Source organism: Grampus griseus (assembly GCF_964374135.1).
Source record: "Grampus griseus genome assembly, chromosome: 15".
In the NCBI taxonomy this organism is placed as follows: domain Eukaryota; kingdom Metazoa; phylum Chordata; class Mammalia; order Artiodactyla; family Delphinidae; genus Grampus; species Grampus griseus.
In genome coordinates this window covers 57,591,624-57,608,762 of record NC_139009.1, presented here as the reverse complement: position 1 = coordinate 57,608,762, position 17,139 = coordinate 57,591,624, and the positions used below count along the sequence as shown (strand labels likewise).

Below are 17,139 nucleotides of genomic sequence, written 5' to 3'. Positions count from 1 at the left end.
AGTAGTAAAACATAAGTACGATATTTATAGATATCTGGGTGTTTTCTTTTCTTGTAAGCAGCAAAGGGAAGCCAAACAATGTTTATGTCAATATATAGAAGGAAAGAAATTGCCAGGATTTCAAGTAAAGTGCATAGTGTGAAAATTCCCAGGTAATATATGTGAGTCACATACAGTCTGGTCAGCTATGTACAAGTCTTCAGTTTTGCATTTGACACTTAGACCAGCTGCCCATCTGTCCAACCAACACACTGGGCAGCCTAGGTAGAGCAGGGGCTCAGGTGGCATTGACCTTCACCTAGTGAAGGGGATGGATTATTTATACCCTTATCAGACAACTTGACTGCTCAGGTGAAGAAAACTGTGCCCTCTGACAGAGCACCCAGCTTTGAGAGCCATTCACATACCTTTTAGCTCATCAAAGCAGTAGACTCAAACTTAATAAACGCTATCATGATATATTTCATCCCAGAGTGAGGAGAGAGAGATAGAGAGGAACACACGTCACCCAGAGAAAGATGCCCATTACTGAAAATCTTTACAGGAGTGAGGCCCTAACTGGGAATGTCAAGTCAATATATAGAAGGAAAACAATTTTTAATATTTCAAATAAATTGCATAATGTGGGCAAATTCCCAGATCGTATGGTTGGTTATCATATGGAGTAGTCAGTGAGTGCAAGTTCAGAGCAAAGAGGAACTACTTTAACAAGAATTTCTGTCTTCATCAACTGCTCCTATTCCTAACACTATACATCTACTCCTTAATAACCGTTAGTACTGGGCTAGGTATGCTGGCAAAACTACAATAGTAAAGAAAGTTAAAATAACTGAGCTAAATTCTGGTGGGGGTGGCTGCAATTTATTGTCTCATCTCACCATAGAAGGATAGGGATATTCTGGTCTTGGTTGGGTAGTTAGAACTAGAGGCTTGAAGGTGGCCAGACTATATTTTTCCACTTTAAACTCTCGTTCTCTCTACATGTCTGCCTCAGGATCTGACACTGGCTTTCTCCATGGTGGTAAAACCAACATCACTCTGAGCCCCAAGGTCCCCATCTTCCTTGTGTCATCATCGGAAAGGAAATGGACTCTTAGTTCTAATTTCAGATTAGCTTTAATTAAAAAATCTCTGGAAAGGAGCCTCACTGAATCATGTGGGTACATGTTCTTACTCCTCTGGCTGGGGCTGGTGGGAGTGGGGTAGGGGAAGGGTTGTGATTGGCAACTTTCTTTGGAATTTACTGCTTAGAACTGTGTTATCCTTATTAGTTTTTATAATAGTATTACCATTTTAAAAGCAGAAAATTTAAAAAGCGAAACTCAAAACAGAACTTTGAGTTCTGCTTTTTCCTACCTCTGCTTTCCTTAGATCAGTTGACCCTGCTCAGTTTTGGTGTCATGCTGAATACCTATTACAAGAAGCAGGTGGAATAGGCCAGGCACATGCCTAAGAGGAGTGAGTCCAAATGTAAGCTAAAAGGAAGCTGGGGCTCCATTAAACCTTCTCCAGAAAGGAGCCCTTTCTTAAGGGTTGGGGAGGGAAGATATTAATTCTGTTTTGTTTTTGTTTGCCTCAAGGTATTTCTAGTTTCTCTTTTGACTTCTCTTTGACCCAATGGTTAAGAGTGTGTGGTTTAATTTCCATGTACTTGTGAGTTTTTGTGTTTTCCTTTTGTTATTGCCTTCTAGTTTTATTGCACTGTGGTTGGAAAAGATTGGGAAAGATAGCTGGAAAGATTCCAATCTTCTTAAATTTGTTAAGACTTGTTTTGTGGACTAACATATGATCTATCCTGGAGAATAGAATAGCATAGAATCCTGTTCCCTGTGCGCTTGAGGAGAATGTGTATTCTGCAGCTCGTGGATGGAATGTTCTGTATATGTCTGTTAGGTTCATTTGCTCTATAGTGTAGTTCAAGCCTGCTGTTTCCTTATTGATATTCTGTCTGAATGATCTACGCATTATTAAAAGTGGGGTATTGCAGTCCCCTAGTATTATTATATTGCTGTCTACTTCTCCCTTTAGATCAATCCATATTTGCTTTTTATGTTTAGTGCGTTGGGTGCACATATATCTATAATTGTTATATCTTCTTGGTAAATTGAGCTTTTTGTCATTATATCACAACCTTTTTTGTCTCTTGTAACAGTTTTTGCCTTAAAGTCTATTTCGTCTGATATAAGTATAGCTACTCCTGCTCTCTTTTGGTTCTCATTTACATTGAATATCTTTTTTCCATACCTTCACTTTCAGCCTATGTGTGTCCTTAAATCTAAAGTGAGTCTCTTTTAGACAGCATAGTTGGATCTTGTTCTTTATTTATTTAACCACTCTATATTTTTTGATTTGGATATCAAATTTTCGAACCACAACAAAGCATCAAGGATGCTAGAGGAGCTTATCTCTCTAATAAAGCTGGCCCAAGAGAGCAGGCATGATCCAGAATATGAGTGTGCCAAAGGTGTTTTTGCAGAAATCTTGGTGAGGCTTGTAGATGGGGTTCTTATTTCCTATGACGTTTTGTTCCTCACAGTAAATGACACACAAATGGGATATTACTCAGCCCTAAAGAAAGAATGAATCTTGCTATTTGCAACAACATGGGTGGACCTAGAGAGTATTATCTTAAGTGAAATAGTTCATACAGAGAAAGGCAAATATATATAATTTCACTTATGTGCGGAATCAAAAAACAGAACAAATGAACAAACATAACAAAACAGAACAGACTCATAGATACAAAGAACAAAAAGGTAGTTGCCAGAGGGGAGAGGGGTAAGGGGGATGAGTGAAATAATTGAGGAAGATTCAGAGGTACAAACCTCAGTTACAAAATAAGAGCATAGTATGGGGAATATAGTCAATTATAATGTAATATCTTTGTATGGTGACAGATGGTAGCTAGACTTATCATGGTGATCATTTTGTAATGTATAGAAATATCAAACCACTATTTTGTGCACCTGGAGCTAACAGTGTTGTAGGTCAATTATATTTCAATTAAAAAATATGTAGACACTTGGAGGAAATACATCAAAATGCAAATGGTAGCCTTGTAGAATGAATTTGGGAATGTTCCGTCCTCTTCAAATTTTTGTAATAGTTTGAGAAGGCTAGGTATTAGTTCTTCTTTTTATGTTTTGTAGAATTCCCCTGTGAAGCTGTCCACCCCTGGGCTTTTGTTTCCTGGGAGTTTTTTAAATTACAAATTCAATTTCACCACTGGTGATTTGTCTGTTCAGATTGGCTATTTCTTCCTGATTCAGTCTTGGAAGGTGGTATGTTTCTAGAAATTTGTCCATTTCTTCTAGGTTGTCCAATTTTTTGGTATATAATTGTTCATAGTATTCTCTTATGATTTTTTGATATTGCTTGTTGTTTCTCCTTTTTCATTTTTTATTTTGTTTATCTGGGTCCTCTCTCTTTTTTCGTTGATGAGCCTGGCTAAAGGTTTATCATTTTTTTAAATCTTATTTAAAAAACTGGCTCTCGTTTTCACTGATGTTTTCTATTGTTTTTTTTGTCTCTATTTTATTTCCTCTCTGATCGCTATTATTTCCTTCCTTCTGCTGACTTTGGGCTTTGTTTGTTCTTCTTCTTCTAATTCCTTTAGATAGTAGGTTAGGTTGTTTATTCGTTGAGCATCTTTATGATCATTACCTTGTTCTCTTTATCAGGTAGAATTGCTTATCTCCACTTTGCTTAGTTCTTCGGCTGGGGTTTTATCTCATTTCTTCATTTGGAACATATTCCTTTGTCACCTCATCTTGCCTGATTCTCTATTTTTACTTCTATGTATTAGGTCGGTTGGTTATGTTTCCCTGTATTGGTGAAGTGATATGTAGGAGACATCTTATGGGGTTCGCAGCACACACCCTTCTGGTGACCAGAGCTATATGCTCTAGAGGTGTCCTCTATATGGGCTGTGTGGGCCCCTCTCTTGTGGTGGGGTTGACTACCATGGGCACACTGGTAGGTGGGTCCTGCCCGCATGCTGGTTGGATGCCAGGCCCTGCCTAGTGCAGAGGTTGACAGCTATTGGTGGATGAAATTGGGCCCTAACATGACTGGAAGTGGCTGCCTGGAGGCTCCAGGGCTATTGCTGGCCTGCTAGTGGGGGTGCCTTTGGCTTGTGCTAGACCTCTGGTTGATGGGGCTCTGTCCCCACATGGCTGGTGGACTGTGGAGTCTTGGACTGCTAGTGAGTGAGGCCTGATCCCAGCATTAACAGGCTAGAAGGAGGACTTGAAACTGGTGTTTGCCAGCTCCAGTGCCCCTGTGGGAGCACAAGCTCCCAGAAATGGCTATTGGCAGCACCTATGTCCACAGGGTGAGTCCCAGTTGCCTCCTGCTTCTCCAAGAATTCCTCCAAGGTCAAAAAGTGCATCTGACCTAGGCTTCTTTCAAATTACTGGGTTTTGAAGTGTGTGATATTTTGTGTGGACCCTTTAAGAAAGGAGTCTCTGTTCCCTACAACCTTCAGGCTTGCCCAAATGCAAGCCCCATTGGCCTTCAAAGCTGGGTATTCTGGGGTCTCATCTTCCCAGGGCAGGACCTCTGGGCTGGGGAGCCCGATGTAGGGTTTGGACCACTTGCTCTGCAATTGTGATTATCCTCCTGTTTGTGGGTCACCTACCTGGGGTATGGGTCTTGACTCTACCTCATCTGTCCTTCCTACACATCTTGTTGTAGTTCCTTCTTTACATCTTTAGTAGAAGATCTTTTCTATTAGTGTTCAGGTCATTCTCATCAATAGTTGCTCTGTAAATACATTTAATTTGAGGGATGCCTGTGGGAGGAGGTGAGCACAGGGTCTTCCTACTCCACCGTCTTGGCCACTCCTATTCATCTATCGTTGATCAGAATTTCCTAATTTCTATAGCAAAAAAATCCACTGACTACTTAATTTCCATTCCCTATCCACCTGTTTCCTTCCAGCAGAACCTCAGTTTGTTTAAGTATCTGTTAAAAAAAACCCTTATTTTTAGGGATATATTCCTTACTTTAGTTCCAAGTCTTCAGTAATGCTTGGTCTAAATCAGTGGTTTTTCAGTTGGAGTATGGTCTTTTCTTTTCTCCTCTGGAGACATTTCACAGTGTTTGGAGACATTGTCACAGCTGGAAGGGGGTGCTACTGGGATGTAGTGGGTAGAGAGAGGTCAAGGATGCTGCTAAACATTCTACAATGCACAGGACATCACCACAGCAAAGAATTTTCTGACCCCAAACGCCAGTAGCGTTTAGGTTAAGAAAGCCTGGGCTAAATCTTATTTCCCTTAAGAAAAGAAGGTAATGTCAGTTTCCTTAGCTTATGATTGGTCTATGGGTGTCATGAATCCTCACTTCTGGTCAGTGAGATCTAAGTGGGAGTCTGCTAAGTGGGGCTTCCAGGAAAAAGAGCGACAGATTCAGGTGTCATGCAACTCTGCCCTTTGTCCTTTCCTACTGTCCTCCTCTCAATGTGGACATGATGCTGATGCCAGGAGATGTGTCTGCCATTTGGGGACCACCAGGTAGCGATCCTGGAGAGGAAAGTTCAGGAAAGAAAGAAAGAGCTAGAATGCCTGATTACATCATTCTAGTGCAGCACCAGCTGGGATTTTCTTTCCCTGGACTCATGTGATACAGATCAGTCCCTGCTTAAGTCACTGTGACTGTATTTTCTTTATTTGCAGCTAAAAAGCATTCCTTACAAATACACCTGAAAGAGGTGGAGTTAGTCCAACTGGCACACATATCCCAGGATCTGGGTCCACCCCCACACTCCTGCCTCTGCTTCTCTTACCCCTACGACTCCTTTGGAAATTCTGGGCTCACCACATTGCTGCACATGTGCCGTAGAAAGGCAGTGCTCTGTGCCACTCACAGAATGACTGAGAAATAAATGGTACTTGGAGCCCACTGTCCAGCTCTGCTTGGCCTGCTATTCCTTTTATTAGTCCAGACACCATGCCCTGCTGCTCCCTCAGGAACCATGTGTGAGGTTGCAGAAACTCTGATGTGAAGGGCTCAGGACACATACAGGAACTGAATCAAGGGTTTCTTGGGGTTTAGGGGTCTAGGGGTCTACCCCACTGTAAGGTGGTAAGCCTGTTTCCTTTTAACCACTGGGGAAGGGTTCCCTGGCATGGGTCCCTTCTGCTCATGCTGTAGCATGTGACCTAGTGAAGTGACACACCTCACTACCTCTAATGATGTAGCCCAGCTCTCAACCTTCCTCTGAAAAGTTACCTTTGCCTCACCCATCAGGGCATGGCCTCAGGTACATGGTGCCTGGTCAATGGACAAGCATCCTGTCCTCTTGTTAATTACCTTTGGGAGCCTCGCTGTTCTCTTGTTTGCCCTGACTGATTGCTATAATAGGGAGAATCCTGGGGTAGTCGCCAGCCCTTTACAGTCTGAAGCTGGCCCTCACTCTATGTGTCCTGCCAGGGTGTATTTGATTTTTGCTAAGAGCTCCTCAGATTCCATCAATGTCCCTTTCTACTCCCTTGGGGTGAGGCTTGGGGGAGGGTATGTCTGGGAATAGCATGAAGGAAACCTCTAGGGTGTAGGGAACGTTCTACATCTCCATCTAGGTGATGGCTATATGGGTGTATATATGTAAAAATTCATTGTACTTAAAATCTGTATGCTTTACTGTATGTTATACCTCACTAAAAACGTTTATGTATTTTTAAAATGTAAAACACAACTGAATACAAAGAAGGCCCACCCAGTCTGTGGCAGTCTTAGGAAACACCTCAAGTTGGCCTTTGCTGTAGGAAACCCAGAGCGGCGTTGAAAGGCTCGTGCTCCAGCCCCACGTGCCCGGAGCCAGGCCAGGGGCCGAGTGCTGTGGAGGGACGAGGGTCCACCATGAGCAACAGGTCAGCTCCAGGAGGAGGGCTGGGGGCACTGCCTGGATGAAAAGCATCCCCAAAACTGACGAGGCCAATGAAGATGCCCCGTAGGAATAACTGCCCAGATACAGCTTAAACTGTGGGACGGTCTCTCTACCCCAGGCAGCAGCAGGAAGAGAAGCAGCACATTCCTGGCAGGATAATGGGCCCCACTCCTGACCCCTGGGGAAGCTGAGAGCATGGAGTGGGCAGGGAGCCAGAGAATGAGCACTGAGCAGCCAGTAGCCTCGGCTGGTGAGCCAGCCCACGCAGACCTGGGGCTCGGGGCCAGTCGGCTCTCCCCCGAGGCTGCGGAGAGGCAGGCGCGATGAGGGCAGTTAGGGTTGCCTCCATCTAGGGTGGAAGGGGTGGGGCTAGTGAAGGGAGCAAGACTCCCCCTACAAGGAACCATGTCATTGGAGCATCGTTCTCTGAACTGGGAGGCAGGGAATTTGACCTCTGTCTTGGGCCTCCTTTCTGAGAAGGGCCTCCTGGGCAAGGGTGGAATTTTTGCAAGAATCTCAGAGATTTCTTGGAGGGAGGGTTTTGTGCAGTTCCCAGCTGGGCTGTAGACATGACCAAGGACCTCTGATGATCCTTCCAGTGCATGTCTGCAGGAAGATAAGGACAGAGCCAAGGGAGATTGAACTCTCAGGAGAGAGGGAGCTGGGATACGGTCGTACCCAACAAGTCCTAGACGGGAGGAGAAATGCCGAGCACGCTGTGATGTCTTGTGCTCAGATGTGTCCCCAGTCCAGTGTCCAAAGGGCTCATGCTCCAGGCCCCAGGGTGGTGGGTGGGGACTGTAAGTAGAAACAACAGAAGCCAAAGAAGAGAAATGCCTGTTTTTCACTAAGGAACCAGCGCATATGTTGCAGCAGTGTGAACGACCGACACCAAAGCGACGGGAGAGACACAGTTCCTTATTTCGAGATGAGTCCAGAGGCCCAAGTTCCTCTGGCTGCCGAGGCTAAGACGGGGGCGTCTGCCCAGGCCACGTGGTCAGTGGGGGAGCGGCAGGTGGTGGGGATGGCTCAGCGGTGAGCACAGCAGGCTGTGGGTTCCCAGCCCCCTCGGCCCAGTCCTAAGAGGAAGCGTTGGAGATGTCGGCAGAGGTCAGTAACAGCAGCTGTGCCAAGACAGGAAAAAAGGTAAAAAAAAAAAAAAAAAGGGAGAGAGAGTAAAAGATTTCCCCGCTTAGAAGATGAGTGAGCTAATTCTTAGCTACTTCCTAGGCCCTTCCAGGGACACTCCAAGATTATCGCAAAGGACTTAGCAAGAAGCTTGAGTTCCTCAATCACAGATAGAGGAAACAGTCTGTTGTGAATATCAGTGTGATTGTATTTTAAACAGAATTGTATTTTAAACATTTTGATACACATGGAATACGTTTGGGTCAGGATGATGGGCACTGGTTTGAGATTCAAATATGGTAAATTTCATTGAGTGATGGATTAGGTGAACTCAAGGATAAACGTTAACAGTGGTCATCAGTAGGGTGATGCTGTAAACTAGAATGTTTATGTCTCCCTAAAATTCATATGTTGAAACCTAATCCCCAATGTAATGAGATTAGTCCCTTAGAATAGAGGCCCTAGAGTGCTCCCTTGTCCCTCCCACCTTAGTAGGACACCGTGAGAAGACAACTGTCCGTGAACAAGGAAGTGGGCCCGCACCAGACACCAAATTCGCTGGTGCCTGTATCTTGGACTTCCCAGCCTCCAAAACTGGGAGAAATAAATGCTTGCTGTTTACAAGTCACCCAGCCTATGACATTTTGGAATTTTGTTCCTTCCAATCCCAACTCCCAAAGGATCTAAATCCTGCTGCACGCACAGAAGATTCTTTATAAGATAAAGATTGAGCTTGTAACCTGAAGGACCAAAATCTGCCTTGACAAGCCCTGTAAGGTCTAGAAGCTGTACTTACAGTTTCTCAGAGCTGGTACAGAGCTATTACGGGGGAGTCAACGACAGCCAAGGGTGGTGATTCCTAGGAGGGCAGCAGGCCTTGAACCTAGATTTTCCTGGAGGAAAGCAGTCTAGCTGGCAGAGTGTCTGCAGGGATGGTAACAGATGGAGATAAGCAGGTGGGTGCCTGGGGGTGGGGGTTGTCTAAAGTCTCCCGGAAGTAACAGGTATGTTATAATGATCAGGTGGAACCCGGAGATGATGGGAAATTCAGGAGCAGCTGAAGCTCAGAAGTCCGGAGGGGAAGGCTCGATGGACATCAGAGCTGTCAGTAGACAGCAGCCCACATGCCATCGCAGAGGACTCGGGAACAGGGGTCCAGACAATGGTAACAGGGACTCAGGCACATGGGACCAGACAGGGACTGGTCCTGAAGTTGCTGGAGGATAGAGGTCAGGGATACGGCAGATACCCGTCAAGGATGGACTGACAGCCATGGGGACTTAACTCCGGGACTCACTGGGCCAAGCCCTGGGGGCCGGACCCTGCTTTGTGGTCCTCTCTGGGCCTCTGGTCGACCAAGCCTTGGCCTGTCACATCCGATACTTCTACCCTGAATGCTCCGTGCAGGTATCTCCATCTGCCTTATCCTCGACAAGCTGCATGTGGCCAAATCCATAGTTTCAGAGCCCCTGGCCGGCCCAACCATAACTTATTTAAGCCCAGTTAGAGGTTTATCTTGGGCCTTTCCCATGCAGTCACTTTTCCATTCATGACTGTAGGTAACCACACCACATCACGACTCTGCAAAGCTTGCACTCAGCTCTTTCTTTGGCAGATCGGTGCTGAGGTCACCCTGAGGCCTTCCACTCCACCCGCGTGTGCTGTTCAGCCCACCCCACCCCGGTCCTGTCCTATTTACTCCAAACTCCAGCACGACCTTTGGTGGACATCTGTGTCTGTATTTCCAGTACTCTTTCCTTGTTTATCCCGGCATCTAAGGTGAGGGGACCAGGGATGTTCTGTGTGCTGTGGGGGAGGCTGACTTTCTGTCCTTCCCAGCTATAAGGATGGACAGTTAAAGGACCAGTGCAAAGAGGCCAGGTCCCTTATTCATTTGTAACAGAGAGAAATACCTGGGGGTTCCCACAAAGGGGTTTAGACCAGTTCCAAAGAGAGGTCTGGGAGGCCTTGTTCATATGCTTGGATCCCAGGGATTTTCATGGTGCAGGCTGGGCCAGAATAGGCCTCCTTAGATCTCAGCATCAATTTGCAGGTGACAGAGATGTGACCTCAGACCCGAAAGCTTAAGTCTGTGCTGTGGCTAGTGTCTTTTTGTTATTTATTTATTTACGGCCCAAATTCTGAAGGGATTCATCAAGGGCCACCCTAAAGAGAGGCCCTTGGAAATGAGACATTCTAGGAGAGACACGTCCTCCATTGCACCATGTTGGTGTGTGATGGCGTGGACGGCACATGGATGGGAACCCAGTAACTCGAGAGAGGACAGTGCAGGCAGGGAGGGCTCATCTGCTAGACCAGGGAGGCAAGAAACTTTATTGTTCTAATCCAGAGGGAGAAAGTGTATCCCGTTTTTAGATTACAGAGCTAGATCTTGGGTCAAAAAGTAGAAGGTGGAGGTCTGAAATGAGCTGCTTCCCATCGGCAGAGGTGGGCTGGGTCCCTGAGCTCTGGGTTCAGGTCAGCGGTCCCATCCAGGCAGGTCCGCTCTCCACGTGGCCGACCTGGAGGTTCAGAGCCCAGGGAGCTCCCCACAGATGGAGAGTCTCAGGAAGGACAGAATTTGGACTTGGAAACAGGAATTGGGCTCAATAGCCAGTGCAGTACCTTTAAGAAGAAAGAGAAGCATTTTATTTAAAAGATCACTTAATCGCTCTAAGACCCCTAAGTAGAGTGGATATATTATGAGTTGCACCTAAATTAGATGTGATGTTCAAGACAACTTGACTAGCCAGAGACTTGGGAACAAAATGGAAGATCTCATCGGTGCTGCACTAACCGGTTCTGTATGCCTTTTCCTATTTCTTTTATTGCTCTTTAAGCATCCTTTTTAACCCCCCAGCCTCTCAAGCTCTCTGTGTTTTCCTGCTGGAAGTTCCTGTTATGAAGAAGCCTTGTTCAATGGGTTAGTTTATGCTAAGATGTAAGTGACAGGCAACAGCTTAATGGGAAGTGGTTACTGACTCTATCTGGAGCAGCAGGCAGATTTTGCAGTCTTATCTGGTAGCTTTCCAATCCCGTCACCATTGATCCCCCAGCCATATCCCCAGCAGGGATGCCAGCCACTGAGCCGTTCCTTTCCCAGCATGTGGTCTATAACTATCAGGGTCCTGCCTTCCAGCATCTGGACAGCCAGAGAAAGAGGAGGACTGAGAACCCCAAAGAAGTGGGCCTCCTATGGGGGATGCCCGACACAGTGCTGCTTGGGCAGGGGGAGGGGAGGAGAGGATGAAACTTTGGGTCAGGGGAGAGTATCACCAGCTGTCAAATCCCGATGGTGAAATGACTGTCCTCAACCTTCTGGTAAAGCCAAGTTAACTCTGCTGCCTGTTCTCAGTGATCCCTGGTATCAGGAAATCTTCACTGCCACCAGGGGGAAATGCATTTCAGGGCTCATTAGTTTTATACCCAGTAGCAAAGAAAACTGTCATTAGAATTTGCTAAGCACCTAAAAATCATACTGCACCATTTGCCTCAACCATGGTCTTGAGTTTCTAGTTAAGTTATTAACACGCCTTCTTTTTGCTCTTGGACAAAGTAGGTGGGGACCTGTCGGCACACGTCCTTCATGGGCACTCCATACTGGGCTAAGTTCTTGACCCGGCTGGGTAAAACAGTGTAGGTCAGGCCTCGAGTGGATGGATAATGCTTTAAAGCCTGGAAGAGGTGACATTTCAAAACGGTGAGACAGCAGATAGAGGTGGTGCAGCAAGGAAGAAGAGCGAGAAACCTATTCCAGTGCACAAAAATAGCCATGAACTTGCCCTTGAGTTTTGTCTATAGCAGCAATACCCTGTCTGACCACAAGGTGATGACATTACTCCAAAAAAATCTGTGTGTGAGCCTGTGTGTCCCTGTAACGCTGTACTCCTTTCACCCTTAAATTCTCAACTCTTCCAGCCTCCAGTGCTTTTCTCATCTCTAAAATTATGTGTTTCATTTATATCATGCATTTACTTGTTATAAATCAGATGAGGGGAATACTTTCTACCTCTCTTTAAAAAAATTGACAAATTGTTTTATTTATTTTTATTTTATTTATTTTTTTTGCGGTACGCGGGCCTCTCACTGTTGTGGCCTCTCCCGTTGCGGAGCACAGGCTCCGGACGCGCAGGCTCAGCGGCCGTGGCTCACGGGCCCAGCCGCTCCATGGCACGTGGGATCTTCCCAGACCGGGGCACGATCCTGCGTCCCCTGCATCGGCAGGCGGACTCTCAACCACTACGCCACCAGGGAAGCCCCTGTTTTATTTTTATGTGACCCCAAATGCATTTTTTCCCCAAGAATCAGCATTCATTTTGCCCAAATGTCCTGGGCGGGTTATTTAAGTAAATGGTGCCAGATTTCAATGATTTGCCAAGGACCTCCTGCTGCTTTTGAATTTATTTGACAGCCCTTGTCATTTAAGAGGCTGAGAGGGAGAGAGTTTCAGCAGTCTGGGTTCATTTTAAACTAAAGGTAACACGTGTGTATGTGTGCAAAGGGTGTGCAGGGGAGGAGAGAAGGCATGAGGGTAAAAATACACTATTAGTTCACTCTAATATTTATATTCAACGACTTATATCCACTAACATGTAGCTCACACCCCTTTTGGAATAAACTAAAATTATGTCATTGTATGGAGTTTTCAGTGGTCCATTTTCATTCATATGATGTAATTTAAATGGGCCATGGACTGAACTTGGAGTCCTTTGCACGGTGATAGAATTTCATGCGCATTAAGAACAAGTATGAACTGAATTCCCCTGTGTATACAGCACCATCCTAGGAGGTCAGGATGTAGAGTTGGAAAACACCAAACTAGGAAGGGACCACAGTGAACTGGTTTCACTTACTTGGTGGTCCAGGGCCTTACTAATATCGTCCAAAGTTGGACAGCTTCATCCATCTTGGCTAGGACACAGGCCATCTTGCTAAACAGCTTAGCCGCCAGAGGGGCTTAAAGCAACACAGCAGAACCCTGTCATTCATTCAGTCACAATATAGTAGCCTCCTGCTTGCCATCAGTGCTGCACATAGCTGGTCCTTCAGACTGTGGCATTGAGCATCCCGGCATAGCGTGGCCCTGGGCGGCAGAGCAAAGCGCTAGCAGCAGGACTGACAATGCACACAGGGCCCTGCTGCCCCCGAGGGACCGTGGCACTGTCGCTGCTGCAGGCACCATGGGAAGGTATCCCCCGGGGCACTCTGCATACCCTTAACAGACTAGTGGGACTGGAGGGGTAGGGCGTCAGCCCCAGAAACAAAGCTAAATATAAGGTCCTGTTCATGGCCCTCAGTCGCCTCCATGACCCTCAGCTTCCCCATCTGTAAGGCAGGAAAATAGACCCTCTCCCACAGGGATGCCATGAAAGGATGAGACAAGATACTGCCTGCTTGTGAAGCCAGTGTGTGAGATAGAGTGCTCTCTGGTGGTACCGGGTGAGGAGAGGCCTCGGTCCGGACCTCTAGACTCAGATCCTGGCTCTGGGTCTGCCACTGACCACCTCTTACGTGGCCCTGGACCTGACCTTCAGCCTCTCTGAGTTTTGCAGTAAAGCCGAGGTTCTCCAGCTGAGTCTGACTGAGCCCACCTCCCTCCTCCAGCCAGAGCAGTTCTGACTTCCATTCCATAGAGTGGCATTTTGTGACATCTTTCGTTGGAAGAAAAATCTCTATGGCTTAAAACAGAGTTGGAAATCCCTGGACTGCCTCTCTTTAAGGAGGACTAGGGAACCGTGTCCTCAAGGAAATCAGGAGCAGGTCAGGTGAAGAGTGAAGGGGATGGTGTTTGGGAAGGAGAGCATGGGAGGTCTAGGAAGGTGCAGAGAGAAAGCCTGTGTTTGCGGGGTGTGTCCTGAGATGTCCAGTGTGCAAGTAGGAGGGGAGCTTCCAAACAGCAGGGGCTGGACAGCAGAAGCCCATCCAGGGAGTAAGGAGTGTGGGCTTTTCCTTCATTTAATCCTCTCAGAGTCCTTTCCGGTAGGAAAGACAGCTGCTGATTCTGCTTGACAGATGAGGAAACTGAGGTTCACAAAGGCTGAGCCATATCTCTGGTTATAGAGCTTTTCTATCAGGGAGGTGTCCCTCCCCAATCCTGCCTCTTTCTGCCAGGTCCTACCTCGCCGTACCCAACCATCTGGGCAAGTGGAAGCAAGGTTTCTAAAAGTGAAAATAAATTATTCTCCTGCTTTTGAAATAAACTGATTAAAATCTGAGATCAAGACAAAAGACCTCCATAGCACGTTACCAGTTATAAGAAATCTGGGTTCTTGAAATGGTTCTCTTATTTCAGAGGCCTTCAGGAGCCCTGTGAAATCAACGCAGGAGATGAACACAAAAGGATGTGGGATCCCTAGAGATCACAGAAGTTCCTACTGCGGTCACTGGCTCAAAAAGAAGTCACTGCAGATGCAAGAGAGCTGGTCCCTTATCTAAAGAGATGTATTCCCTCAAGATCCTAAACCTAGAGAACGTCTATGTAGACAGGGTCCTCTTCTCTCTGGAAAAGCATAAGGCAAAATGCTGGAGCAGGCAAGGCTTTCTTTGGCATTTATAATGAACGTGTTCTACATCTTACATTCTCGTAGTCCAAGATTCCATCCCATTCAATCAAAGCATTGTTGACTGGGATGTTGACCCTACCTCGAAAGGCATGGACAATGGATGCCTGGGTCCCAACAGATCCATCCAGTGGATGGCTGTCACTGATGTTCTGGAGATCAGGCTTAGCCCAAAGACACTACTGAAACTGCCCTTAACGAATCTAATGACTGTTACAACACTAAACGCGAAGGTCATTTCTCAGACCTCTTATCTGAGAAAACAGCAGCATTTGACACCGTTGTGGCCCTCAGTGAGCCTCCGGGACACACACGTTTGCCTGTTCGTTTCCATCATTCTGACCAGCCTTCTCCCTTTCACTTCCCCAGCCTCGAAATGTGGATGGTCCTAGACCTTAGTCCTTGGCCCTTTCCTCTTTTCTGTCTACACTTAGCTCACTTAGTGATTTCACCCACCGTGTGATGGCTTTGAATACAGTCTCGGCTCTAAACATTCCCAGGTGTGTATGTCCAGCCCAACTCTCTCTCGACCCCCAGACTCATGCATCTAATTCTCTACTTGATGCCTAATCATCTGAAAGTCAACACGTTCAGAACTGATCTCCACCCCCGCCAACCTGCTGTCCACAGGCTCCATCTCAGTGAATGGAGCCGCCATCCTTCTCTCCACTAAGGTCAGTGCTATTGGAGTCATCTTGACTCTTCTTTCCTTCCCACCCATATCCAACTGAGAAGAAAATCTTTTCAGCTGTACCTTCAAAATATATACAGAATTAAATAACTTCTCATCAACTCTGCTACTACGACCCTCGTTTAATCCGCCCCCCCGGAATCTTTTGAAAGCCTCCTAACAAGTGTTTGTCAGAGCACCCCGGTTAAATCCCAAGGCAGACCAAACCCAGCTGTAGCTTCCTATCTCATGCAGTATAAAAGCCACATGAGTTACCGGGACCTACTGGGTCCCACAGGGTCAGACCCCTGTTACCTCTCTGCCTTCACTTGCAACTCGTGTTCCTCTCACCTGTCAGCTCCTGCTACTCTGGTTTCTTCACTGTTCTTTGCTCAGGGCCTTTGCACGTTTTGTTCCATCTGTCTGGAACGTTTACTCCCAGGAATCTGAGTTCTGCTTCCTCATCCTTTTTTTTTTAAACATCTTTATTGGAGTATAATTGCTTTACAATGGTGTGTTAGTTTCTGCTTTATAACAAAGTATATCAGCCATACATATACATATATCCCCATATCTCCTCCCCCTTGCGTCTCCCTCCCACCCTCCCTATCCCACCCCTCTAGGTGGTCACAAAGCACCGAGCTGATCTCCCTATGCTATGCGGCTGCTTCCCACTAGCTATCTATTTTACATTTGGTAGTGTGTATATGTCCATGCCACTCTCTCACTTTGTCCCAGCTTACCCTTCCTCCTCTCCGTGTCCTCAAGTCCATTCTCTAGTAGGTCTGGCAGGATGGGAATAAAGACACTTCCTCATCTTTTGTGATCAAGATGTAACCTCCCTGGGAGCCCTGTCTAAGACTGAGGATGCCACCCCTGACGTTCTCTTTCCCCTCTTGCTTTCTTTTTCTCTGTCACACTGATCAGTCTATACAGTTTGCCTCTAAAAATCATACCGTTTCTTCCCGTAGGACGTAAGCACTCCGAAGTTAGGGACTTCTGTCTGCTTTGTTTACTGCTGTATCCCCAGCCCATGAACCAATAGCACCTAGGTCCTCAACCAATGACGGTGAGTGAAGCAGTAAATAATTTCCGTAAGTGTCCTCAACCGAAAAGAGTGTCACGAGAGACAATAGCAATGAGGACCCAATTCAGATGCCGGGGGAGTAGTTGGGGAAGGGTCAGGCCTTTCTGAGAAGTGACTTTTGGGCTAAGACCTTCCAGAAGCCTGGGTGTGGCCAGTTAGATGTGTGGGGTTGGGTGGGGAAGCAGCCTGATCCACGGTTTGGGTTTGCTGGGGACCGAGAGGTTTCTTGAGTGCCAGAGGAAAGCGCCTGGCGAACCAGGCTGCGTGGGTCACCCTGCAGGAGGGTGTCCCCAGCAGAGGCTGGGAAAAGTGCCAAGGCTCGGCGGGAAAGGTGGGGGGTGCAGGCTGGGCGGCCGTGGAGGCTGGGCCTGGGTGATTTTCTATTGTCTGTGTGATGGGAGCCACCAGAGGGTCTTTAATAAACCTCTTCTAGCTCTCTGCGGAGAACTGATTGGAGGCCAGTAGGAATGAACGTGGAGACGTGTTATCTCCCGGTAATAAGGGTTCTGAAAGCGCGCCTGGGTTTTATGAGCTTCATTTCAGATTCATTCCAGGCCCTTGGGGTGAGGGTGAGGCTCCAGGCTTGAGTTATTGCTACCTTGTCTCTTGGGGTTGGACAGAGCGGGCAGGTTGGGAGCTGCCTAATTTCAGTTCATATAGGCACTTACTGTGAATTGCTAAGTGGGTGAGATCGGAGTGGTTTCTTGATAAAGAGAGAGCTTGTCAAGGGGGATTTCGGAGCCATTTTCCCCATCAAATCAATAGAGGTGTTAATCCTCAATCTAGATAACAGAATAATGTAGTT

At 46.7% G+C, this 17,139-nt stretch overlaps 1 protein-coding gene across 1 annotated transcript; it reads right to left on the bottom strand.

Moving 5' to 3' along the window:
• Positions 1–10,547: 10,547 nt before the first annotated feature.
• On the bottom strand, positions 10,548–15,271 carry LOC309834110 (gastrokine-3-like; the record flags this gene model as incomplete). Its single annotated transcript, XM_082672748.1, is given in 6 exon segments — positions 10,548–10,642; positions 11,551–11,692; positions 12,871–12,911; positions 12,914–12,973; positions 14,588–14,729; positions 15,137–15,271. Coding segments are annotated over 6 exon segments (615 nt in total).
• Between the last annotated feature and the right edge of the window lie 1,868 nt (positions 15,272–17,139).